This window comes from Lycorma delicatula, chromosome 7 (genome assembly GCF_047948215.1).
Source record: "Lycorma delicatula isolate Av1 chromosome 7, ASM4794821v1, whole genome shotgun sequence".
NCBI classification, from domain to species: domain Eukaryota; kingdom Metazoa; phylum Arthropoda; class Insecta; order Hemiptera; family Fulgoridae; genus Lycorma; species Lycorma delicatula.
This window is the reverse complement of record NC_134461.1, coordinates 93,960,836-93,988,380: the sequence shown is the minus strand read 5'-3', so window position 1 is coordinate 93,988,380 and position 27,545 is coordinate 93,960,836. Positions and strand designations below refer to the sequence as shown.

Genomic DNA, 27,545 nt, shown 5'->3' with positions numbered 1-27,545 from the left:
AATATTTTTTTTTGCGAAAAACGCTTTTGCGTTATCAACGCCCGGGTCAAAAAGTAACAAAAAAGCACCTTCTCGGATATTAAAATATTAATAAAATAAGGTTAAAATTAAGACAGTATTAAGATTAAAACTAAAATAATAAAAGAAAAGTAACAATTATAATAAAATATGTGTCACGAATAACAAAGTAAAATTTATCGTTGATTATCATTGAATCTTACGTATATTGATTCTTCTTAGAAGTAACAATACTCGATCTAGTACATTCTTATCATTTCCTAGGATGCGCCGAATGTCCCTCGATAGTTTAAATTTGCGATGTAAGGCCGCAAAGCATATGCAGTCGTCAAGGATGTGACGCCCAGTCAAGCGGTAGTCGAATCGTACGCATAGTGGTGCGTTTTCTGCCGACATCAGGTATCCGTAAGTAGTTCTGGTATGTTCTAATCTAATCGGCACAAGACCAATTCCTCTCGACGAATTTTTCTGCACGAAGAGTCCCATGGTAACTTCGTATTTTTGATGTATCGAAGTTTATTTTCCGCTGTAGCAGCCCAGTCATCTTTTCACCTTCTTCGAAGAGTGTGTTTAAAATAATTACTAAAATCGGTAGTTGTAACAAGAATAGTGAAAGACGGTTGGATACACGCATCTTTAGCAGCGGAATCCGCGCATTCATTACTCAGTATTCCCATATGGCTAGAGATCCAGCGGAAATTCACTTGTGTGTTGTGACGATTAAATTCGGCGATTGTATTATGAATTTCGGAGACGATATGATATCTAGAATAGAAATCCTCTAAAGCTTGGAGAACACTACACGAATCGCTACAGAATAGGATGTGACGGAATTTTGATTTAATGATATTCAAAGCCATATTGATGACGTACAGTTCAGTATTGTAGATATTTGTAATATCAGGTAGACGAAACATTTACAACAAAAGGCATCCAACGGTATCATTCTGCTTCGATCCACCTGTCTATACTACTACGTCTGGGTTTATCTCGGATAGAAAATTTTAAAATAATTGTTGAAAGACAAGGAGTAGTTGTTAATTTTTTATTACATACGGTGAGGTCATAATCAAAATTCATGGGGTCGAGTCTCCACGGAGGATATGAAGAGGAATAGTTTGAGAAAATAGAAGGTGTATCAAAAAGAGGTACATTAAACGCCGGTTACAGACACCTATTGGTGCTCTATTACGTGGATTTTATACGTAGGTCTATAAGTATATAAGGAAACCCCGATTTAATTGAATGGTTTTTTCGTACTCATATTTAAAATACGAAAGAAATTTCATTTTCACATCCCACTCCTACCATGCGACCGAAATTACTACCGTACTTTCTTCAAAAAGTCGGTAAAAATATGACACATTTTTCCAAAATTTTCTTGTTTGTTACAATTAAAAAATCTTGGTATTTAACTGTAATATCAGAGTAAATATTGAAAAAAAAATTAAATAATATCCTCTTCTGAAAACTTGAGTGCATATATACAAAACTACACGGTAATCTTTAGATATTTGGATTCAGGAACCTTAAAATTTAAATTAAAGATCGGAGTACCTGAAAAGAAAAGATTAGAAGCTTTTGAAATGTGGTGCTGCAGGAGAATGTTAAAAATCAGATGGATGGATAAAGTGACAAATGAAGAGGTGTTGCGGCAAATACATGAAGAAAGAAGTATTTGGAAAAATATAGTTAAAAGAAGAGACAGACTTATAGGCTTCCTTTTATTAAGGCATCCTGGAATAGTCGCTTTAATTTTAGAGGGTCAGGTAGAAGGAAAAAATTGTGCAGGCAGCCAACGTTTGGAATATGTAAAAAAAAATTGTTGGGATGTAGGATGTAAGGAGTATACCGAAATGAAATGACTAGCACTAGATAGGGAATCTTGAAGAGCTGCATCAAACCAGTCAAATGACTGTAGACAAAAAAATTTAAATAAACGCAAAAAACCAGGGTACACAAAACTTTTGAACTATTAAAATAATTTCTCTCCTTAAAACAGAATCCTATAATATAATATTTCATGGAGTAAAATTAATCATTTTAACATAAACTGTATAAACATTTAAATTTCATGAAAAAATACTATGAAAACCAAAGTTGAGTCTGATCTATGATCTTTTTCATTAAAATTAAGATCCGTCCGTGGTTTAAAGGTGTATCAAGACAACAAGGTTAAGTATTTATTTATCACCAATCAGGCAATTTGTTTATAAAAAAATATGAAAATAATTTTTATTGTTATTTCATTTAAAACAGATAATTCCGAAAATTAAAAAAAAGGAACCTAATGAATTAAATTCTAACACGTATATAAAACCTCAATATGGATCGAAAAATATTAAAAGTGAAGACCTAAATAATAAATAATGCATCCGGGTTAATAAGTGACCAATTTCCGGTATACGTAAAAGAAAACAATTAAAATGGAAGAAGAGCAATTCGCTTGTAACAAATAAATAACAAATCGACTGACTGAAACACCTTTTCGTATCATATATATATGCTATTTGAAATTACGCCAATTCGAATTATGTAAGAAATATCACTTTCTATACTGGCTGGACGTGTCCAGGCAAATGTTCTATAAACGATAGATAGATAATATACGTTGATAGGTAACTTCATTACGACTTTACACGTACTACTGAACCGTTAACATAGACTCACATATAAACACAAACGAACATTTTAATAATAAATTTACATAACGTAAGCAGCGGACTTTGGAAAACGTAGAGAATATAACCTTTATTCGCGTAAAAAAAAATACAGATTATTATTGAACAATTACTATATTTTTTTAAATATTATCTTTAAAAATAAAATCTTATCTGATGACTTGATACTTTATCATTCAAATTTCCACAAAAAATTAAGTATTTTTGACAAAATATTGAAATATTGTGATTTCTAAAAATTTCGGTTTTCAGATTTCAACAGAAATATCCATTTTGACCACCCCTGGATCCATTTTAACTAGTTTCGGCGTGACGTCTGTACGTATGCACGTATGTATCTCGCATAAAAACGATTAGCCGTAGGATGTTGAAATTTTGGATTTAGGACCTTTGTAATATCTAGTTGTGCAGCTCCCCTTTGGATTACAATCGGCTGAACCAAAAGTGACCAAAAAGGCCCAAAATCCAAAAAAAAATTGGCTTTTGAATAAGTCCGCATTGAGATCTTTTCAACGATGTAGTAGTACTTATTTTCAATGGTTTCAGAGTTATAACAAAATAAAATTTTTATTAATGAAATATTTTGATCTTACAAGGGGAAGGAGGTACATCGGTTCGAATCAGACTTCATCTTCTTTTTTTTAAATTTAAATATATTGATTTATTAATAATTATTAACCTGATTAAAAAAAAAGAAAATTACGATAAATAATAATTCAATGGTAAAAATAAAAAAAGAAATGAAAAAATATCAGAAGTTACTAATGAAATAAAATTTTAGTAGTTTTCATTTAAAAAAAAAATGTGTATACATATTTAATAGATGTACAAGGAAGTCATGCGGTATTCACATCAGATTTTTGATTCATGTTTTCATAAAAGGATTTCCTACATGATTTTATGTAAATCACATTGTTTTAACAAATCTAATGATTTTAATTCACTACTATGTCGAAGTAGTTTAATAACTGCACTGTTTCACATTATAGAAAGAGGTACTTCAATCAGTGTGTCCTTTAAATTTTTTTACGTATTTCATTCCGCTGTTTCTTATCGCTGTGATGTTTATAAAGCACTTACAATTATTTTCAGAACTTTATTTTTGAGTTTTATTTATATATTTCACCACTAATTTAGTGTTATTACAGTTCTTTTCAGGACTATATGATTCTGTTTAACGGTTCTTTTAAAAGTTGCTTTTAGAACTTTTTTAAAAACAAAACAAAACAATGGTGAATGGAGGCATCCTGTTCTGCCATTTGAATGATCCTGGTGGTAGATGTTCAATATCAAAGTTCATTTTTCTGAAAGTAATGATGTTCACTATACAAATAATTCCTGTAATGAACAAAATTTTGTTACATGTACAGTTGAATATCACCCCTGCATTTCAGCAGGCTTTAAAACTATACATTAGGCTACGTGAAGAAGGTAAAGGAAAATTATTCAACTCCTCAATTTCCTTAATCAACTTGATATTACGTGCTCGTTATTTTTTAGAATAACTACGTAATTTTTGGGATTTGCCACTTACGCCAGATTATCTACAACTGTTACAGTACTTGACATACATACAATGATGAATCCATAGTTAATTACAAAATCCTCTCGCATCTTGAAATTAACTTCGTTTATGTAAAGCACAAAAGACTATTGGAAAATCGTTTAATAGATATGTTCACCGGTGGTTTGTATAAATAAGGGTTTTATAAACTATTAAGTAACATTCCAAACATTGTTTTTCTTTCGGCCGGTTATTATTTTGTACTGCTGACTTTTCCTTTTTTTCCGATAAAAAATAATTGAAGATCGATGCACAGCTGGAGAGTACTTCATTCTTTTTTATTATCCTGCCGTAATAAAACAAGCTTAGCCGTCAAGGTATACTGTCTATACAATAATTCTGTCTATACAATAAGTCTTTAATGAATTGATTAACCTCAAGAATACTATTTTTGTTGTTGTTTTTTAATGACTAATCTTTAAGAAGAATAAGAAAAAACGAACAAAACATTTGTTAAAAAGAAAAAAGTACGACTATTTTATAACAAACAGAAAACAATACGAGAATGTATAAGGATTATTTGATATTAGCACACAATTGTTTGCGATTAAATTACACCAATGTAAAATTAATGGTAAAGAATCTAAGAAATTTAATTTGTAAATCTGTGAAGACAGCACTACATCATTTAAATAAGTTAACATTTAAAATACATGCTTAAATAAACTAGTTGTTCCAAGCACACGTATACACATTTGTAAAATAAACAAATGTACAGAAATAAAAAAATGGCGAAATTTTTTACGTATTTTAAGTAAAATAATATTCATCATTTAAGTTGCAGACTACCTTGAAATATGCTGTTGATTTCCATCTACTATGAAAAGGATAATGTTTTGAAACTTTCTAATGTCAACCAATTCTGCGTTTTTAAAATACAATAAAGACATTTAAAACGCAAAATATACTGGGTCGTTTACAGTTAGCATACATAACACGGTTTCAAATGGTATTAAAAGTAAGTCAAAAGTATAGTACATGATTTCTTTGACCTAGTAATTTGAAGGCAATTATTAGTTTACGTTGGAAAACTCCATTTATTTATGATTAAAATTTTAACCTCTGTACATTTGTACGCTATAAAACTATTATGTAAAATATTATTTTACTTTATTTAATATTTAAATGTTGGGCAACATTCAAATGCACGGAAGTAAACTAAAATATACGTAGTGTAATTAAATAAATTATACTGTAACGATAAATATGTAGAACTAACATAAGAAAAAAATTCACATAGAAAAAACAAGCAAAAATAAAGTTTATATTCGAGTACGTTACAATGTTTATGTCATTCGTGTACAAAAGATTATATCTGTACCTATAAAACAAGATGTCCTGACTGACTCATAATCAACGCCCACCAAAAACTACTTAAGTTAAATTGATGAAAATTTGTATACAGATTCTTCTTACGGTGTAAGCGCACAATAAGAAAGGATTTTTTGAAATTCCGAATTTAAAATGAGGTAACATTAAATTTTATTATCTTTTGAATTTCTCGGTAACAAATAAAGATATCAACTTGATGTTTCGTGTGTGTAATCTTAATGTAAATATCTAAAAATTAATTTATAGATTTTTTGAAATTCGACCTTGAAAGGGACGAAGAAAGATAAAAATAGTTTGAAGAATTATTGCAAATTTTCTCCATTTTCCGCCATACTAAACAAAATATTTACTAGACTGGGGCTTGGAAATACTCTTGAGATAAATATCTACAAAACTACTTTCGGGTTTTTTTGAATTTCAATATTTAAGGGGTATGACGGTGTACGGCGCGGCGGCTCAACCAACACAGCCACTGTACTTTATGTGCGACGTGACTGGCTGCACCTATCTCTGGTTACCAGACTAAAAACATAAAAGTAATTAAAAAAAAAAGAAGAAAACTGTTACGAAGTACGGTCACTACTTCCTAGCTGTGTTTGTCGGGAAACAATAAGAACCGGGAAAAATACATTTTTACTCGTACGAAGTACGGGTAACCGGCTGTTTTAAACCCACATTCTTAGATAATTCAAAGTTTCGGACCCCCTGCAGACCAAATTGTTGCTCTGAAGAAATTACAATACACTGTTCGTTCTTATAAATTGAACAAGCTTTAATTTTTATTTATCATTATTATTCTCACAAGCAATGTTTAATGAAGAAAGAGGAGTTCAGGTGCCAGAGCCTCCTCTCTAAACGGAAGTCTAACCGGCTAGAATCTATATAAAATGAAAAGTTCTAACTCCTTCATTCATTATTATCTCTGAAAAATTTTTGAGTGATTTGAAGGATGTGGGTTTCAAAATAGTCGGCTTCCATCTTAAAAGATAGAAGTGATAGCTGGTTAACCGTCCTTTGTACGGGTAAAAATGTATTTTTCCCGGTTCTTGAATTATCCGATAAACATCATTAGGAGATGACCGTACTTTGTTCCTTATTTTTTAAAAAATTTTTAAATTTCTTTATTTTACGATTTTTAGTGTAGTAACTGGAGGCAGGACCAGCCAGTTGCGTCTAATATACAGTAACAGTGGCAGTGGCTGTGTTGGGTCAGCCCCAGTGTCGTACACTGTAGCACCACTTAAAAATCGAAATTAAAAAAAAAACGAAATAGTTTGTAGATATTTATCTGAAGAGTATTTTCAAACTGAAATCCAGTGAATATCTGATTTAGTGCAGTCGGAAATTTGCAATCATTCTAAAAAGTTTTTTACCTTTCTTCACGCCTTTCAAGGTCGAATTTTGAAAAATCGAACTAGAACCATGAAATTTTCTACAAATATTCCTAATGGCTCCTGGATAACGGCTACGAAAGGAATTTTCGGTAACGCATTCCTAATTGCGGTAACTCGGGAACCTATCAACAAACTCAAGAAAGCTATCTACCATTCAGGATGAAATTCATAATGAATTGAACCTTTCTAATAGATTTCCTAACCCAGAAAAATGAAATAAATTAAATTAAACGTAAAGTCTATAAATATTTACAAATCATAAAAAAAAATCTTCTATTATAAAACCAATAGCTGGCAGTTTCTCCATCCACACCTCCCCCTCTTCTGATTATCAAGTTGTAGAAAATTTTTCTGTCTAAAAATGTACGCAAACTTACTCTTCTCTATCCAGTTACTGATCAACATTATTGTATAAATTAGTTAGTGGGGAGTTGAATTTTGGTGATCAGAACTGAATAAGCGTTATGAATTTCTCTAATTATTTGTCTTCTTTCAGCAGTTCTTTTAAGAAATAATATTTTTATTTTTAATAGCGTAATGCAGATTTCTTTAAATTAACTTTCTTTTAAAACGATGTAAAATCCTTTTAAGAACTATCGTTTAACTTCTTTTTAGAACTAAAAAGCCTTTGTCAACAGTTATTTTCAGAATTTTCTTTTGGAGTTTTATTTATATATTTCACCACTTATCTAAATGTTACTACAGTTTTGAACTAAACGATCCTATTTTAAGAATTCTTTTGAAAATTGTTTTTAATACTTTTTTTAATAAAAAAAAGGCGAAAGACATTTTAATGGCGAACGGAAGCACTTGAATGATTAGTCATGACAACTGTCCGTTCTTACATAATTAAAAATATCTTAAGCCAGCTAATTATTACTTTTAAACCAGCCAGGAGAAAAGTAGTATTTATCTGATAATGTGATAATCCCCAGTACCGATAACACATTATGTTACCTGTTATAGTAAGGAAAAAGTACTGAAACGATCTGTAATGAAATAGATTACATTCCAGATTACTGCCAATAAAGCAATGCACTTACTAATAATCTTCCTCAGAGAATTATTGTATACCGCGCTCGCACTGGCACGAAATATTTAAACAAATTTTTAACCGGATACGTCCATAGGAGAACTGGTAATGTATTTATTTAACTGTTATGTATATTTGTTTGTACCCCTCTGCAGCTTCATAGATCCAACTAATTACAACCTTTTTGGCAGTAACAACTTTTTGGTAATAGATCTTCGATCTCGAAGTAAGGTAGGCTATCTTAACAAAAAGGGGGGGAAACAAAATTTAAAAATTATGCTATTTTCAAATTTTAATAATAGTATTCCCTAATCCGATTGAAAAAGGAAACAACAAAAAAAACACCTTTTTATCTTTTTGCCTCTTGAGATTTTTTCGAAAAAATTCTTCGTTCTCGAAATATAAACGAAAACTGTGTTCAGCAAAATGATGCAGGAATGCATCGTGGCTAGTATATATATACATGCGTATAACGCATGTACATTATCATTCATTTAACATTCAAGTTTCTATTTAAATAGCCCAACGTTTCTAAAAAAAAAAAAAAAATCATATGCCAGTATCATATATAGATGACTAGTATAGATTGAATGGTAAAATTATGGAAATAATAAATATGCGCTAAATAAAATAATTAATAAAAGACAAAAAACTACTAATTGCACACATCGGCCCAGAATAATTATGAAAAACGAAAAAAAATAGTTAAGTTTTTTTTATTTTCTTAAGGGCATTTTTTCAGAATACAGTAAGCTACTCCTCAGTGATTTGAAACTTAATATTACTTCAAAATTTTATGTTATAATCGGGTGCCTGTGTAAACTGTATGAGGTGGTGACTTAAATGGCCTCCACTTTGCGGCACCTGAATACAACATAAAATGTAGAATAATATTAAAATAAACATCGCTGACTTACTGTATATCTGCCGAAGCATTGGCGTCGATGGGATTCTGAACAGAGGCCAAACTGATAACTTTGCTGTGTTATCAAGTTCAGAGGGTCTAAAAACGACCTCCGCAAAGCCCATTAGGGCTACGAACGGAGGGGGTGGTGTGACGACTGGGATCGTCACAAGGCGGGTGTCTTCCTCTACGGGATTCAGGATAACTAAATGTAGTAAAAACTTTCTTAACTTTTTTTATCGTTTCTCATAATTATTCTAGGTAGATATTTTCCATAAATAGTCGGGTTTTTATTATTTTTGTTATTAATGTATCCATGATGTATATTATTTCTTCCATTAATAAATAAAATTGATTAAGTAATTTTTTTAAAAAGGCTGAATAAGAAAAATCAGACAATCTTTTTAGCTTCCGGGATTACTGTTAGGGTATTACATCAGAGAATGAGATGAAATAGTAATTTTGTAGCGTGTAAAAATGCCCAACTGACCGGGATTCGAACCCTGGTAATCCAAATGAAAGGCCAGGTCGAGACGTTATAACTCGCGCCACGAAGGCCGACATATTATAAGTATATCTAAAAAAAAAAAAAAATAAAAAATTAATAAATAAAAAAAATTAAATAATCATTCCCCAATGAAATAATAACCAAAAATGGTCGAGAACCGTTAGTTAAAAACGTCTAAATTGGACTAGGAAAATAAGAAAGATTAGTAATTATGCTATTAATGGGATATATAATTTTTGAAAGTTTTTAGTAAACCATAGGGAAATAAGAAGCGTTAGTCTAAATGTTATATGAAAAGAATACTTCTCTTCAGTTTGTTTTTAAAAAAAATTGAATGAAATGAAATTATTAATTTAAGAAAAAATTGGTTGGGAAAAATAAAAACATTCTAAATTTTTTTTACGGTTTTTATACAGCAATAAACTTACAACCTCATATGAAATATGTCGTGACAAGTGCAGAAGTATCAGCGAGTTATATAAAAAGCATGACATCTACTACATCCAATTGTCAGTACTTAAAAATAAAAATAAAACTTATCAAAAAATTAACTACAGTCTTATCTAATTTCTTAATAATTGTAGGTGTTTATTTACATTATTATATAGTAAATTGATTCTTCTAAGCACAAAAATTCGAAAATACGTAAATCAATATAAATATAATTAAGTAATATACATAACATTACTTAATTTTAATGTGTATATGTATATATATAAAGTGGGTTTAACATAAATATCCAATATTGAATATAATTTGATTCTTAAGACACAACTTGTCTCATATATTTAACGTAGACTGGAATAAAATGTTCAGCATTTTAAAAGAATTAGGGTTCTAGTACAGACATAGAAGAACAATTGCTAACATGTACAAGAACCAAACAGCAACAGTAAGAATTGAAGAACATAAGAAAGAAGCTGTAATAAGAAAGGGAGTCCGACAAGGATGTTCCCTATCTCCGTTACTTTTTAATCTTTACATGGAACTAGCAGTTAATGATGTTAAAGAACAATTTAGATTCGGAGTAACAGTACAAGATGAAAAGATAAAGATGCTACGATTTGCTGATGATATAGTAATTCTAGCTGAGAGTAAAAAGGATTTAGAAGAAACAATGAACGGCATAGATGAAGTCCTACGCAAGAACTATCGCATGAAAATAAACAAGAACAAAACAAAAGTAATGAAATGTAGTAGAAATAACAAAGATGGACCACTGAATGTGAAAATAGGAGGAGAAAAGATTATGGAAGTAAAAGAATTTTGTTATTTGGGAAGTAGAATACTAAAGATGGACGAAGCAGTTGTGATATAAAATGCCGAATAGCACAAGCTAAACGAGCCTTCAGTAAGAAATATAATTTGTTTACATCAAAAATTAATTTAAATGTCAGGAAAATATTTTTGAACGTATATGTTTGGAATGTCGCTTTATATGGAAGTGAAACTTGGACGATCGGAGTATAATTCTGAGAAGAAAAGATTAGAAGCTTTTGAAATGCGGTGCAATAGGAGAATGTTAAAAATCAGATGGGTGGATAAAGTGACAAATGAAGAGGTATTGCGGCAAATAGATGTAATAGAAGCATTTGGAAAAATATAGATAAAAGAAGAGACAGACTTATAGGCCAATACTAAGGCATCCTGGAATAGTCGCTTTAATATTGGAAGGACAGGTAGAAGGGAAAAATTGTGTAGGCAGGCCACGTTTGGAATATGTAAAACAAATTGTTAGGGATGTAGGATGCAGAGGGTATACTGAAATGAAACGTCTAGCACTAGATAGGGAATCTTAGAGAGCTGCATCAAACCAGTCAAATGACTGAAGACGAAAAAAAAAATTCTTATCGAATACCACAATGGTCAAGATAATTCACTCTCTTGAGTTTGGTCAAACTAAATGCAGCCTGGACGTTTTTCAGTCTTTGTGTCTAATAAAATGTAAGGTTTCGTGATTCTGTATGATGTAGTGTTAACAGCAGTCAGGAGGCGGTACGTATTTTATCGTTGTATTCCAGTTTGTAAGTTTTATTCACAACTTATGATTGGTAAAAAAACTCGGATTGGTATTGGTATTTCCTGCCAAATAATTGGTCAGTTCCTTTGACAACTGTAAATAGTGTGAGGTAGAGATTTTTTGATTGGCCAATAGTATTCGTCCTTATGATTGGTTAAGAAAATACCGTATTGTGATTGGATAGTTATTGACGTAATCTGTGGGGGCGGTGACACTTTAGTGTAATCTCCGATATACGGATGAATTTGTATTGTCATCGGTTTATTTTTTATCGGCTTTGCTTTGGGGGGGACTAGAATCGTGTTTGAGTCTAATTTAATTTTTTTACGAACGGTAGGTGACTTATGAAGAGGCAAAAGTTAAAAAAAATTCCAACAAATTGTACTATTTTTAAAAACTACAGAATGTCGGTGTCGTGATCTTTAACATATTGTTACAATTACCTCTTCCAGTATAACATTTTATGGAACATTTGTTAACTTCGTACGCATGTATTTTTCATAATACAGGTTAAAAATACACGCTTTCAATAGCAAAATGATATAATTTTTCGTAAAACGTATGCTGTTTGAAAAGTAAAAAGGATTTAATGTTTGCTGTGGAATATCATTATTTTTATAAATATTCTGTTTAAGTATTACACCAATCTAAATCAGATTATGATTTTCAGAATATAATGTCCAACTGGTTATCAGGTTTTATTAACATAAAAATTATAACATTTGCAAATTGATTTGTTTTCTTTTAGATAAAATTTATGAGGGTGTTTCTGTATTTATAATTATGTCCAAGTGCCGGCCTCCGTGGCGTGAGTGGTAGCGTCTCGGCCTTTCACTGGAGGTCCCGGGCTCGAATCCCGGCAGGCATGGCATTTTCACACACGCTACAAATCATTCATCTCATTCTCTGAAGCGAGAATGAGTTAGGCATTCTGAAGCAATGCCTAACGGTGGACCCAGAGGTTAAAAAAAGGTCCAACTGCGTTAATTAAACTGCATACTGAGATGTTTGTTTAAATATTTATCGAAATGACTATTTTTTCAAGAAAAACCTTTCTGTTGTGTTGGAGATTAAATTACTCAGATATCTGGTTTAATTAAGTTGCAATAGAACTTAAACAGAGAATGAATGTTATATTACAGCATGATATCTCAGATTAAAAAAAAGAGAAATAGAAACAGAAAATTAGGAGATTTAATTTTTATTTACTAGAATGTCGCAATTTTCCTACAAACCATATTTCATAATTTCCTATTAGTGACTGAAAAAACGTAAAATAATATTTTAATACCGATTGATATCTAGATATTTCTAGTTAAATTTATTTACAAAAAATGTTCATGTTGTGACAAAAAGAATGTGCTAAACTATTTCAGTCTGGTTATTAGATTTAAACTGTTAAATCACTAAGTATGACGACTATATATATTAAACCTGTTGGTGCTCTTTTATAAACGTACCGAGCTTAGTGATCACTAAGTCATGCTGTGTTTGCGGCCCGAATGCAAAATTTCCGTGGTCCATTTCATACCACTAGCGATTGTTTGGTAAAAACTATATGCTCCAACAATCATCGTGTAAAATCTGCCACATTTACTTTTTTGTGACATGACATTGCTTATTGATCAACTTCCCTTATCGCTAAACAATACAATTTAAAAACCGCTTTATACCGTTAGGTTTTTCGCCTCGTAAAACCAATATATGAAATAAACTGTATAAATGTCTCAGTTCCTAGAAAACATATTTCGTATTCTCTCGAGTGATAAACAAACCGTTGTTGCTTTTAAACGTACATAATGTATGAACGCCGAACACCTTAATTTATTCAACTACGAAAAGTTTCTTGGATGTACCAGTAAAAAAGTACTAGATCTTCAAAAATACATAGTTTCACATATTAATTTGAAATCTTACCATACATATACACGAGGGATATCTCTAAAGTAAAGACCGCTGGGAAATTTCTCTCCTTAAGGTTGGCGAACCTGTGTCGTTCATGGCCACGCTAGTAATGTACACATTGCATTGTTGTCTGTAAGTTGTCGCGTTGTAGTATCTTTACGTGTGAGTTATTACGATATAAAGTTAATAGGAAAATTGATGTTGCCTCTGACTGTGAAATACGTGCAATAATCATACGTTTTTAAACCATCAAAACGTTAAGCCGGCTGAAATTCATAGGCAGTTGATTGCTGTGTACGGTGATAATGTAATGAATAAAAGAAACGTCTGAAATTGGTGTGAAAGGTTTAGAAATAACAGAATTAATGTGCATGATGAAAAACGTTTGGAGAGGCCCTCGATAATCATGTTGGACTAGTTGAACGCATTGATGATGAAATCAGAAAAGATCGTCGCTCAACGATTTCCGACCTGGTCCTTCTTTTTCTTGAGGTTTCAACAGCTGTTATTGGTCGCATTGTTCATGACGATTTAGCCTTCAGAAAGGTTTGTGCACGTTGATTGCCGCACTTCTTAACGGAACGTCCCAAAATAATCCGAATGGGATCTGCTTTGGAATTTCTGATGAGCTACACAGAAAAAAGTGATGACTTCCTTAATTCGATTGTTACCGACGATAAAACATGGATTTCGTATTAACGCCAGACAGAAAACGGCAGTCAAGTGAATGGCGTCATCCTCAATCACCAACCAGACCGACAAAGGTTAAGCGACAGCCATTTGGAGGCAAATTGATAGCCACAGTCTTTAGGGATCGGTTTGGCATAATGCTGATTGATTTCATGCCACGTGAAACGAATATAAATGCAGAAACCTATTGTGAAACTTTACGTAAGTTATGGTGCGCCATTCAAAATCGGCGACGTGGGCGGCTGACCGACGGCGTCGTTCTGCTGCATGGTAATGCACGTTCCATGTTGCGGGTCCGACACGTGATTTACTGAGAACATTTGGGTGGGAAATTTACGATCACCCACCATACAGTCCGAACTTAGCTCCTTCTGATTACTATTTGTTTGGGAAATTGAAATAATTTTTGAGTGATAAGCAATTCACGGGTGACGATGAATTTAAAAATGTTATCAATCAGTGGCTAAATGGACTGGCGGCAGAAGAATACGACGAGAGTATATTGAAGCTGGTATATCGCTAGGACAAATGTCTTAATTCGTGTATAGATTATATAGAGAAGTAGTATAAGGTATGTAGTAGTTTAAGAGAAATAAGAAATATTTATAACATTTTCAGAATAAACGTTTTTACAATGGAACTGTCTTTACTTTAGAAATAACCTCTCGTAGAATAAAAGTAGATCACATTATAGACGCCATCCTATTGTTCATGAAACTTAAAATCACCATATGGCGAATTCCCTGTCAGATCAAAGATTTTAAAGCTCCTTTACATCCTCCGTAACATATAATAATATGCATTTACACATAACAAGAGTGCCCCTATTTCAACGGATGAAAGTGGTACAAAACGATTTATATAAAAAAAATATCATCACTGAATTGATCACTGAAGTTTTTCTCCTTTTTCGCAAACTTCTACAAATCTAAGATTTAGGTTAGTTTTTTCAGTGTCCTCAGGAAAATTTAAGAGAGATAATTTTAATTAACACTTGAATTAGATATATTTTATGTTATTTTTTAGTGTTACGTTTTTTTTTATTGTTTCTCATATACTACGTGTGTGCAAACATCAACATCAACATATGATACAAATATGTTAAAATAAAATAAATATTTATATAAAAAAAAAAATTAAGATAAAATTAATTTTAACTGCAGACAGTTAATTTGAATTAATCGGTAAATACAAATGTTCAAATTGTTGAGTTAATATATTTAAATTTACACACAAATAATTTATTTATGTTAATTTGAGATATATAATGAAGTCAAACATTCAAATAATTACTGAAGGTAATTGACTAACCTTCAAACTAAGGAACTCAAAACGTCAGTTTAGTTATCAACACATTCTTCAATGCAGTTTCCGGTAGCACTCACTAAAAGAAATGTGTTAACGGAAATTCCACTGAGAAGATAGTAATAATTAAGCCTGAAAGTCTTTTGTAATTCCATTAATTTGAATTTTAATTCATAATAACTAAGAAATATCACACTTTTCTATTCTGTACAAAATAAAATCAACTGTTAGATATGTCATCGATAACTGCTGGGATTGTGTTATACAGAATGACTCACGAATAATGTAACATTCAGGACATTTTCTACTGATAAAAATAAAGAAGGAAATTCATATTAAACATGGGTTCGGAAACTGCGAGTGTCGACTGGCCAAAGATTACAGCATCTTCAATAAAAATAAGCCAGACTGTAACTTTTGGGATCTAAATTAAGAGGTAAATTTATTGTACTTACATGAAAACTGATCTGAAAAAATTGGAAAAAATAGGCCCCAGAATTTCATTTTTAGTAGTGTTTGAGAAGTCTGGGGTAAAAGGTAAAAGATTGGGCTCGAAAATAACTTAATACTTAAAATAAGGCGCAGAAATCAGAACGAAACTTTCACAGCCAAAACTCGCTAACGAAACGTTTCCCAACCTATACTTATATGAACCTTCTTTATTTTCACTAACAGAATATGTACTAAAAATTTATTATATTTTTCGTAAACTATTCTATACATAGTATATATATATATATATATATATATATATATATATATAAACACTTATAATTCAAATTATAAACACTTATATGAATTATAAACACTTATAATTCAAATATATATATATATATATATATATATATATATTTATATATATATACAGCATTACTTCACATATTTAAATATTTTGTAAAAATATTTCTTTTCGAGTAACTAATATATATTCTGATAAATGAGCCAAATCGGATCATAAGTTCATTTTTTCTGAAATATCTCGACCCCTGCGCCACCTAGAGGGTCCAAACTAACTCAGAAACATTCACGGGCGTGCGCAAAAAACTCGGCAAAGTTTCATCGCAATCGGATGAATGGTATAGGAACGCTTACGAAACAAACAAACAAACATTCATTTAAATATATAAGATGGATAATTAGAGAAGCTTCAAATTCGACAAATAATTCACTTAAAAAAATCCATGAACCACCCACATTTAGAGTTTCGATTTAAAAACTTTTAAAAGGGTGAAGCTGGATTAAGGGTAAATCTCATATTTCTTCAGTACCAATTTGCAGTCCAATTTAATAAAATTATAATTAGATAATGAAATTAACTGCAACAATAAATGTACTTCAACAAACATCCCTAATACTATCCATCCCTATTAGGTTGTCAGCTAATCCTGCGGAAGAGGGAAAACACGTGTATAATAGACGATTAATGATTAATATTCTGTTTTTAGAGGAGCAGTCAGCGTACCTTGCTACGAAGGAGTAGTCAGTCTATTGATTGTTTCTACGTTCTGCTGCTTTTCAGGGCTATTAAGAAATTCAGCCCCTGAAAATAACAAATGTTCAGAAAATAGGATTATATAAAATCCTATAACGGAGCTAATCCAAACTAACGAAGACAAACTTATTAAGGGTAAATTATAATTATTGTCATAGTGTTTATATTAAGATTATTTAGCATTATTTTCAATTTACAAAATATTGTTAACAACATAACAGATGCAACAATATTCATTTTACTCCAGTTTATACCATATATTAAGCATAAAAGTGTACAACAATATAAATACTATTTACATCATCTTCATATTCTCGTATCTTCTTGATATTATTAAATCTACAATGCTGAACTTTAAAGCAAAGATGCGGGTGTTCATTTTTTATAGTATTATTAGCTTCAATTCTTTTTAATCTTTTGCCCTTTTTCTAAGTTTAAATTTTAATTAATCTCAATCTTTAACAAATAAATGTTTGTTTGTAAGAACGTTTTACTTATTTATGTAGGAACTTTTAATTATTAATATTTATATTAAAAATAGTTTTAATTTTTATATTCCCTTTTTAGAAATATTATATAAAGCCGCTCATACCTGCGCACAGGTTATCCTTTGCAGGTAATAAGTCTCCTAAGAATATATTGTAATTCTTTTTTATGTTATATTTTCTACAAGGGAAATAAAAGTTTATTTATTTATTCAAATGTCTAGATTGAAGTGTAAAAGATTGCCGATCTCCGTATCGGAATGGTAGCACCTAGGACCTTTCATTCGGGGATCCCAGGTTTGAATACGGTCAGTCAGCCATGGCATTATCATGCGCTAAAAAATTCCACTTTCCATATTCCCAAGTAAAACGTTCAAATCTTTTGTGGTGAATTAATTCATCAAGAAAAAACTGAAAAATGTGTAAGTTTGCTTAAGGAAATTTGCTTAAGTAGGCCTGTATTCTACAGGCATGTAAACAGTCTTACAAATTTAGTAATTGTAGGATACAATTACTCATCCAAACTACTACTGGATAACAGCCTATTATATAGATAAATAAGTATGTGATATTGGTTGAAAATTCCACACACAACACACACACACACACACACACACACATACACATACACACACACTTAAAGTATCAAAAGAATTCTTTTATCTGCTATATAAAATAACAAAACAAAAAAAAAACAACATTTTTGAGGAAAAGAAATTTAATAAATCTGTTTATTTACAAGAATTTGTAAGAATTAAATACAAAAGAGAGCAGATAAGTTTTTTTTTTTAAAGAGAGATTGGTAAGAGAGAAAATCTAGTAGGCATAACGGTATGGGTAACCAGCATAACCAGCGGAGTATGGGTATGCAGAGTACCCAGCGGAGTACGGGTAAGCACCGTATCCAGCTGAGTATGGGTATGCACCAGCGACTGCTGAGTATGGGTAACCGGAGTAAGCGTATGGGTATGCGGCAGCGGCTTTGTAAACTGGAGCGGCAGCGGCGGCTTTGTAAACTGGAGCAGGTGCGGCGGCCTTAATTACTGGAGCTGGGATAGCGGCGACTTTTGGAGCGACGGCTATTGGGGCTGGAGCAGCTTTAGCGACGGCAGCCGGAGCAGATACGATTCCGGTGGCGCTGTTGTGTACGACGGCGTTGAATCCGCTGACCGGGTCGGCAGAGTATTCTACGGTGCGAAGGCTACCGTCAGGCTCGACAAGGCTGTAGCTTCCTTGGACGACATCACCGTCACGGCTCTCCTGCTGGCTCTTGCTGTCACCGGTCAAAGGATCCTGTACGCTGTAGCTGTAAGAATACTGTGGGTGAGGGTCATATGGTTCTGGAAGAGCTGCTGCTGCTTTGTAACCGGCAGGCAAAACTGCAACCTGGGATCTGACTACGCAGATAGCGGCGAATAAAACAACAGCCTAGAATAAAATAAAATTTGAAAGAATAAAACGCTTGAAGTTACCATTTATTAAAAGAAACAATAGAATATAAATAAAATTTAATCATTTTTATGATCTATCTTTTAAACTAAAGAAAAAAGATTTTTTTTAGTCACACTGAAATTAACCAGTGTATCCCAAAATAAATAAATAAAAAAAAAAATAACAACTGGAAAACTAATCAAGATTTAAATTTAGATATTACACAAATGCTACAAAATTAATATTAAAGTGTAAATTGTTTTCTTCTAGAATCTAAGTACTTAAAAAAAAATTATAACTAAAGTAATTTTTATAAATAACAACAAAAAAAAAATATTAATTTGAACTTCCATTTATTTAACCACAAAAAAATTAATTTTATACGACTAGATTTAAACTGGAGTGGTAACAATGCCCTTGTAGACTGAATTTGTTGCGTTGGACCACAACGATTAGTGCTATCCGTTAAATGAGAAAAACTGAGCGGGAAAAATTGGAAAATTTAAAAATATTACAATATACATAAACAAGGAAAGATCCGAATTATTAAGTAGAAATATTTCAAATGTTTATCGAATTTTTCTCTGAGGGATTAGTTCCTAACCCAATAGATTATTATTTCATTAATAATAATTCACCATAAAAGCTTGAAGCTTGTACATGGATATACGAAATGGACATTTTATAACGTATGAAAAATTTCATGTCTGACCAGGATTCGAACTCGGCTTTAACAACTAAGATGTAATGTAGAAAAGCCATAAAAATCTTAATACTTTCAATTCTTCTAATAATGCTAAATTCCATAAATTAAATTTGATGTAGACTCATAGAGATTTTACAATTTATGTCAAAGGAAAGAATTAAATAAATTTATAATTATCTAATTTCTCGTCAAGGAGAATTTAAGAAATCGAGAATTTAAATAATTTATTATTAATAAAGTGAATATTTTAAGGAAATTACAATAAATATTTTTGGTTTATGATATTCAAGTTACAATACGTATATAACATTTTTTCAGTATTTTTATCCGCTGTGTACCTTGATATTTTATATTAAAATGATTCATTTCGTGAAGAGGTGTTGCGGCAAATAGATGAAGAAAGAAGCATTTGGAAAAATATAGTTAAAAGAAGAGACAAACTTATAGGCCACATATTGCCCCATCCTTGAATAGTCGCTTTAATATTGGAAGGACAGGTCGAAGGAAAAAATTGTTCAGGCAGGCAACGTTTAAAATATGTAAAACAAATTATTAGGGATGTAAAATGTAGGGGTATACTGAAATGAAACGACTAGCACTAGATAGGGAATCTTGGAGAGCTGCATCAAACCAGTCAAATGACTGAAGACAAAAAAAAAGATTCATTTCGAACATAAGTTCCATCATCAGATTTTTATATTACTACGCTATGGAAGAAGTTAAAATATTAAAAACTGTAATACAGTTAAACAAATAACCGCTTTATTAAATAATTTCTCACTGTAGAATTTAGTATTATACTAATTTTAGTTAAAAATTTTAATTCAAAAAAGTGTTAAGATATTTTAAATATAAAAAAAAATATATTTTTTATACTATTTACTTTTAACAATTTGTGTCAGTAAAAGTTATCGTTATGTACGTAGTATTATTAATCAACGAAAGGATTTCTTTTGAAATTTTACGATTAATTTAGGAAAATTCAGTACAAATGTGTAAGCGTACTAATAAATGTAGTTATGGAATTGTCTTTATAACAAAAAAACCTTTTTAAAAAATTAATTACTTCGAGTAAAATAGTCTTTTGTTAAACATTTACATACAATCGTTAAAAAATACTCTAAAAAAAAAATCAGTAAATGAAATTAATGAAAAATAAATGAAGTAACTTGTAATTTAACACTTCATAAAAATTTCCGTAAATAAATTTTAGCTATAAGAAAAAAATAATACAAGTAATTTATGTAATTATTGATAACAATCATTACTAATGTAAAAAAGAATATTTTTAATTATTTTCAAAAGAAAACAGGAACAAACCGAACAGAAAAAAAGGTATTTATTTGACTTCCTACAAGAAAAAAATTTGCAATTCAAATTTATAATAATATTTTTTGAACAAGTAATATTGTTAAACAAAAATATTATGTTTGTTTTTTAATCTTGATATAATCTACTAGTAAATGAAAACAATAGCTCATATTAATTTAAGAAATGATAAAAAAAATCTATTCCACTTTTAAAAAATTTATAAAACTAATAAATACATAACACATTTAAAATGTATTGTGTATTAAGGTTTATTAGATAAGGTTAGATAATAACTATTGCATTGTATTACATTACTAAATATAAAAAAAATCTATTATTAGATATCTAATTATTTTCTTTAATGATATCGCCTCATAAGCATGAAAACCTTGTGCGTGGATATGGAAATGGAGTTTTGTAGCATACGAGAAATGCTATGCCTGACTGGGATCAAACCTAGGATCTCCAAATGAAAGGCCGAGACATTACCACTCCGACACGGGGAGATCAGCAAATTAAATATTAATCATAATTCCTAATTATATTTACTTTATTTTTTAAGGATATTATTAATATTTTATAATTATTTTAAGAAATTTAAACTAAGTTCTGCAATCCTAAGAAAATAGAAAGAAAAACGAAAGATTTGTTAATAACGGTAAAACTTTTTCGATTATATAATAACTGTGTTATTTTTAAAAATATAATAAATATTTATTTATTAAAAGAGAATATCTCATTTTCTTCATGTAAATTTTGGCCTATTATATCAATTTAGTGCTATCCAAGTTTTATAAAATAATTGATTGTAATAATGTTAAGAGTTAAATCTGCTTTAAGGAATGTATATTCTAAGACATCATTTATAATTCTTTTTCTGTTTAGTCTCCGGAACTACCGTAAAGTATTATTTCAGAGAAGGATAACTATGAATGTAAATGAAGTGTTGTAGTCTTGTACAGTCTCAGGTCGACCATTCCTGAGATGTGTGGTTAATTGAAACCCGACCACGATCTAGTATTTAAATCCATATATAAAAGTAATTGCCTATACTAGGATTTGATTTGAGCCTTAGAACTCTCAACTTCGAAATCAGATGATTTGCGATGACGAGTTCACCACTAGACCAAACCGGTGGGTTGCATCATTTATACTAAACAAAATAAAATTTTTTAAAATAATTTAAAAAACTTGTGGTATTAAAAAATTAATTAATTTATTAAGTTAAAATAAAAATCCGTTTAACTCTTGATTAAAAGTATATTTAAAAACAAATTTAATATTTGATTTTGAATAAAAAAATATATTTTTAACGATATTATTAACAAAAAATAATAAATTTTATTATTAATATTATTATTACAAATAAATTTTATTTAGATATTTTATATATCTAATAATATCGCATATCATTAACCAATATATTTAATTTCACCTGCATTTCACTAAAGTCATGGGACAACATACGATTAAATATTTTAATATTAATGTAAACAGAAATATAATTAGACTATTAATTGGATTTTATTATTATCAAAGGCTTAATAATTAATTTGTAAAAAATATATTAATTTTAATGTAATCTATACGAATAAAATAAAACTGAAAATAAAATTTACAACTTTTAATAATTTGATATAATATTTATAATAATAATAATAATCAAGTATAAGTAAATACCGTTTCTAGCTAAAACCAGACAGTTTTGAAATTAAACAATATTAATATTTATTTATATTGTATTAATCCTAAGTAGCAATGAAGTGGGGTGTATTATACCAAAATTTACAGGATTAATTAAATTTTTTACTCTAATTAAATAAATAGTTATACATACGTTTTTGCACAGTTAATAATAACAATATTTATAAACATATTTAGAATAAATAACCAGATAAAAAGTAATTTAATTTATTATTAAATAATAAAATGATTAAAATTTAGTTTTGTTTTTGAATAATAAATAAACATTATAAAATTAAATCGTGCTATTTATTAAATTATTAATATATAAAAATTTAGGATAAGTTATTAAGAACGATTTATCTTTTTAACATTAATTTTTAAAAATTCTTTTAAAAAAAGGTAATAATAACATTCTAAAAAGTTTACCTACTAAATCCGTTATATTTTATCAATATTACTAACAGAAATATTGTATTTTTTATTACAGTATTAAAAGATAATAGTATTTAATAATTATATAGTTAAAAAAGTATTTATTTATTTTTTAAATAATAAAAGAAAGTTAATATTTTTTTTTATTAAAGTATAACAATAATAAATAAATAAATATATTTAAAAATAAATATCTTACCTTAAAGAGAGCCATTTTATAATAGGTGTATAAGCGTCTTAGTCCTTAGACAAAGCTAGCAGGAGAATCCTAAACGAAAATGGTGAAGATGATGCCCGGTTGCTGAGTATTTAAACCCCCAGAGTTAGGGTAAATTCTCCCACCCTAAAACCGATTGACCTTTCTGTTTAGGCCTAGTATCATCCAGACGACGCCATTAATTTGCATCAACTACTTGCTAAATCTTGTCCCGTGTTGTCTCTTCTTCTTTTACAATACATCTTCCTAGTCTTCTTTGTTTTTTTCTCTTTCTACCATTAACTTATCTCTTTTTTTCCTTTTTTTTTTGATATCGTAAAAATCAGAAGGGGGAGATAGAGAGAAGTAGAAGCAAAACTGGTGACAGTTCAAGGTGACCGTACTCAAGAGCAAAAGGATTGTGGGCTGGAGACGACAATCTGGTATAACTTTACATTGTACTCGTACATTTGACATTTTAACTTATGTGTACGTACGTAAGTACACGCATACATACACACATACGCACTTACATAAGAAAAATACATAAAAATTATAACGTTAACCGTATTAATCCGAATAACCAAACATTCCTATAGAAACATTTAAACAGTATCATCTATATCAGTGTCGACTACTCTATTAACATTCATTCAAGTTTATTTTCAATAAGCGAAATAAACCTAATGCAAAACGTTACCATTTTTGCAAGGTATAACCGAATGATCACTTTAAAAATAGTTAAAAAAATAATAGAAAAAATAATATTATCAATAAATAATAATAATAATAATAAAAAAAAAATAATAATAATAACAAAATCTGCTTTTTATTAATTATAACAACTGAATAAAGTGTGAATTATTGTTAAAAACGATTATACAAAAAAATGAATCCACATTTATTTCAGAAAAAAATTCAAAAACCAAAATATCCTTTTTTATATTTTAATAACGTAACCTACACGTAATATAACGGAATGGTTTTTATCGACCAGATAATATTCACTCCTGAAAATGGTAAAACCGTTCTCAAAAATAAAGAGCCTCAAAAGCTAAAAGAAAAAGAAGGAGTGGTGGTTTTGTACCATGTTCTTCAAAATTAATTTACTGTTCCAAATCAGCATTCGAAAACGAAATTGATATTATATACTAAATCATGATAAAAGTTAATAAACATAAATACTTTACAGAAAAATAGTTCGAATAATGCCGCTTATAACTATCTTAAATTTTTTATATTTGTCTCAGCCAAATGTAATATAATAGTCGGATTACACTGTGTAAAGAAATTATTTAATTTTTCGCTGTCTAAAAAGCAAGTATTAACATTTTCATTAATTTCATTTCCTTTGTTAAAATATATGAAAAAGCATGGCAAGGATATACATTTTTTTTATAAAATAAGAATTATTCTCTCTCCCTGTCAACAGAGAATTTAGCATAAGAGAAGTAATTTTTTACACTTAATATTTTTCGTAAAGCCTTATTTTTTTCTAATTAAGACATTCTCTTTAAGTGATTACAGCAAAATTAAATATATTTTCTATAATCTTAAAGACACATATTCTATCTAAATAAGCATGCATCTTGATTCAGTTAACTCAATCCAAAAACAAAACAAAAAAACAAACGATATAAGGAAAATAACAGTTATCAAGACGTACGTTTATAAGAACATTCTTACCAATTTGTATGTAAGGAAAAAACTCTTCGAATGTTTTAATAGAGAACCACATAAACATTCTAATAATTTATTTTTTAAATTCTTTATGAAGAATGGTAACTCCTGGCCAGGACTACGTATTTCATTAGGTGGTATTATTATTATTATTATATCATAAAAAATAAATTTGAATTTTAAAATTTAAATGCACAGGTTTGAGACAGGATGATGACTATTCCACTGTACTCTTTAACCTAGTATTAGATAAAATAATGAAAAAAAATTTGGAATGTTAACAACACTGCTTTTGGAATCGAGGGAGGGAAAGGAAAAATAAGAGTATATTATTTAAATTTCGTATATGACTCGGCTTTGTTGGTAAATTTGGAAAAAGAGGCAATTTCTAAAGTTGGGGATTTGAAAATAATTGCCGAAAAAGCTGGTTTGCAGATTTTATTTTCTACGACAAAAATAATGTCAAATTCTAAAAAAGAAAAAAAATGTATAAAAAACAAATTTGAAAAATTAAATACACAAATAAACTTAAATATCTAGGCGAAATAATTAATAACCTCAAATGGTTCGGATAAAAGGGCGTATGAAAGCAAATGAATAGGTTTAAGGTTGAAATTTTTAACTAGAAATATATACAAGAATGATTTATCATAAATTAAAAATTGAGACATTGAATTGTGTCAGGATTACTGGTTTCAGTGCTGTATAGTTATAGAAACTTCCAATCTAACACATCTAGAATCGCTTTTAAAAACTAAAAGGAAAATCCATGGCCCAAGAAAAACGAAAAACGGATACAGAATGAATTCAAATAAAGAAATTTATAAAATTAAAGGAAAAATAAGTAAAAAGGATAAAACTTTAGGAGATTTAGAAGTCAAAATCCGTAAGAGAAGATTACATTTTCTGAGACATATGATTCGAATGGGCTCAGATAGATTGAACAAAAAATGTTTTGATAAATTTTGGAAATATAAAACTTCACTCCCATACATAAAACAAGTAAAGGAAGACCTAAAAAAGCGAATACAGAAATAAAAAAACTGTCAAGGAAGAAAAACATTTAGAGAAAAAAATCCGCAGAATTCTTGTGAAGCAGAAAAAAAGAGAACTCATGTGCTGGATAGAAGAACGAAAAACACAACATAGTGAAAAACTGAAAGAATTCTGGAGGAGAAATAAGGAAAATCTGAACAGAAGGAATTGAAACATACGTTCGGAAAATATAACAGTTATAACAGTTACGTTCGGAAATATAACAGTTCAGAAAAAAATACGAATTGCAAAAAATGTTTATTGGATTTTAAATAAATTTTATTATTTTTAACAAATTTAAAATCAGTAAGAGGTTCTCGACTCAACCTGAAAGTATTTATTTTATATATATTGAAGCCATAAATCGATATATTACGCTGTAACATAACTCTTGAACCCTCTGCCAATTGTACGTTATGGAACATGCCACCACCATTATTGACATCTGCCGGAATAACATTCCGGGGAAGAGTTTTCCCGTACGTTGCAGCTTCTCGTTATTCGCCAATAACATAAATACTATTTGTTTTTGATATCATATCAGTCATACTACGATTATATTCGAAAACTAATTTAATAGTTGGGAATATTCTTACAGTATTTCTATCTGCAAACCCTTCTTTTAAAAGGCTTCTTCCGAAAAGCATTTCCAATTGGTCAGTTTTAACTTCGCCAAAACGCAAGTTATTTAATAAATCAATGAACTCCATATCATTTTGTTTATTGAAAAAAATGAAAGCTGATGCCACAAATTTATTTCTGCTTCATACAAAAAAGGTTGAACAAAACACCAATGACTTTTGACTGAAGGCAGCTGCATTATATCACAAAAAGCACATTAACTCCGCGGAATAACTTATCGTTATTAATCAGGCACAAAAAATGATGAAATGATGTTTAAAAAACAAAAAATGGAACCGACATCGAAATGCGCTAAAAAGTAAAAAAAATAATTTCGTCCAATTATTTATCTAATTCCGTAGACACTTTTTTTTGAATCGGTGCCTGCTTCTACAAAATTAATTTCTAGATAGAATATAATTTTTTTTTCTATATACGTACACAACGTAAAAACCAATACATCAATATTAGAGGGATATTTCTAAAATAAAGCACCTCTGGGAAATTTCTCTCCTTAAGGTTGGCGAGCCTGTGTCGTTCATGGCCACGATAGTAATGTATACACTGTATTGTTATCTGTAAGTTGTCGTGTTGTAGTATTTTTAATTATGTATGAGTTATTACGTTGTAAAATGAATAGGAAATTCGATGTTGCCACCGACTGTGAAATACGTGGTCATAGGGTTTTTTAAACCATCAAAACGTTAAGCCGGAATCGAGGGAGGGAAAGGAAAAATAACAATAAATTGTGTGCAAGATGAAGAACGTTCACAGAGAATAATCACCCAGGAATTGTTGAAACTCGTCAATGATGAAATCAGAAAAGATTGTCGCTTAACAATTTCCAATCTGGCCCTTCTTTTTCCTGATGTTTCAGCAGCTGTTATTGGTCGCATTTTTCATGACAATTTAAGCTTCAGGAAGGTTTGTGCATGTTGGGTGCCGCACATCTTAACGGAACGTCATAAAAAGATCCGAATGGAATCTGGAATTTCTGATGTGCTACAAAGAAAAAGGTGATGAGGTCCTTAATTCAACTATTACCGGCGATGAAATATGTATTTCATACTACACGCCAGAGTGAAAACGGCAGTCAACTGAATGGCGTCATCCTCA

General features: G+C 30.0%; 1 protein-coding gene across 1 annotated transcript; it reads right to left on the bottom strand.

Annotated features, from left to right (window-relative positions):
* Positions 1 to 18,031: 18,031 nt before the first annotated feature.
* LOC142327479 (uncharacterized) lies at positions 18,032 to 23,306 on the bottom strand. The gene is made up of 2 exons (XM_075370590.1): positions 23,097 to 23,306; positions 18,032 to 18,759 (listed from the first exon to the last, which is right to left on the bottom strand). The coding sequence occupies exons 1-2, from the start codon at positions 23,109 to 23,111 to the stop codon at positions 18,148 to 18,150; spliced, it is 627 nt and encodes a 208-aa protein (XP_075226705.1). The 5' UTR covers positions 23,112 to 23,306; the 3' UTR covers positions 18,032 to 18,147.
* Between the last annotated feature and the right edge of the window lie 4,239 nt (positions 23,307 to 27,545).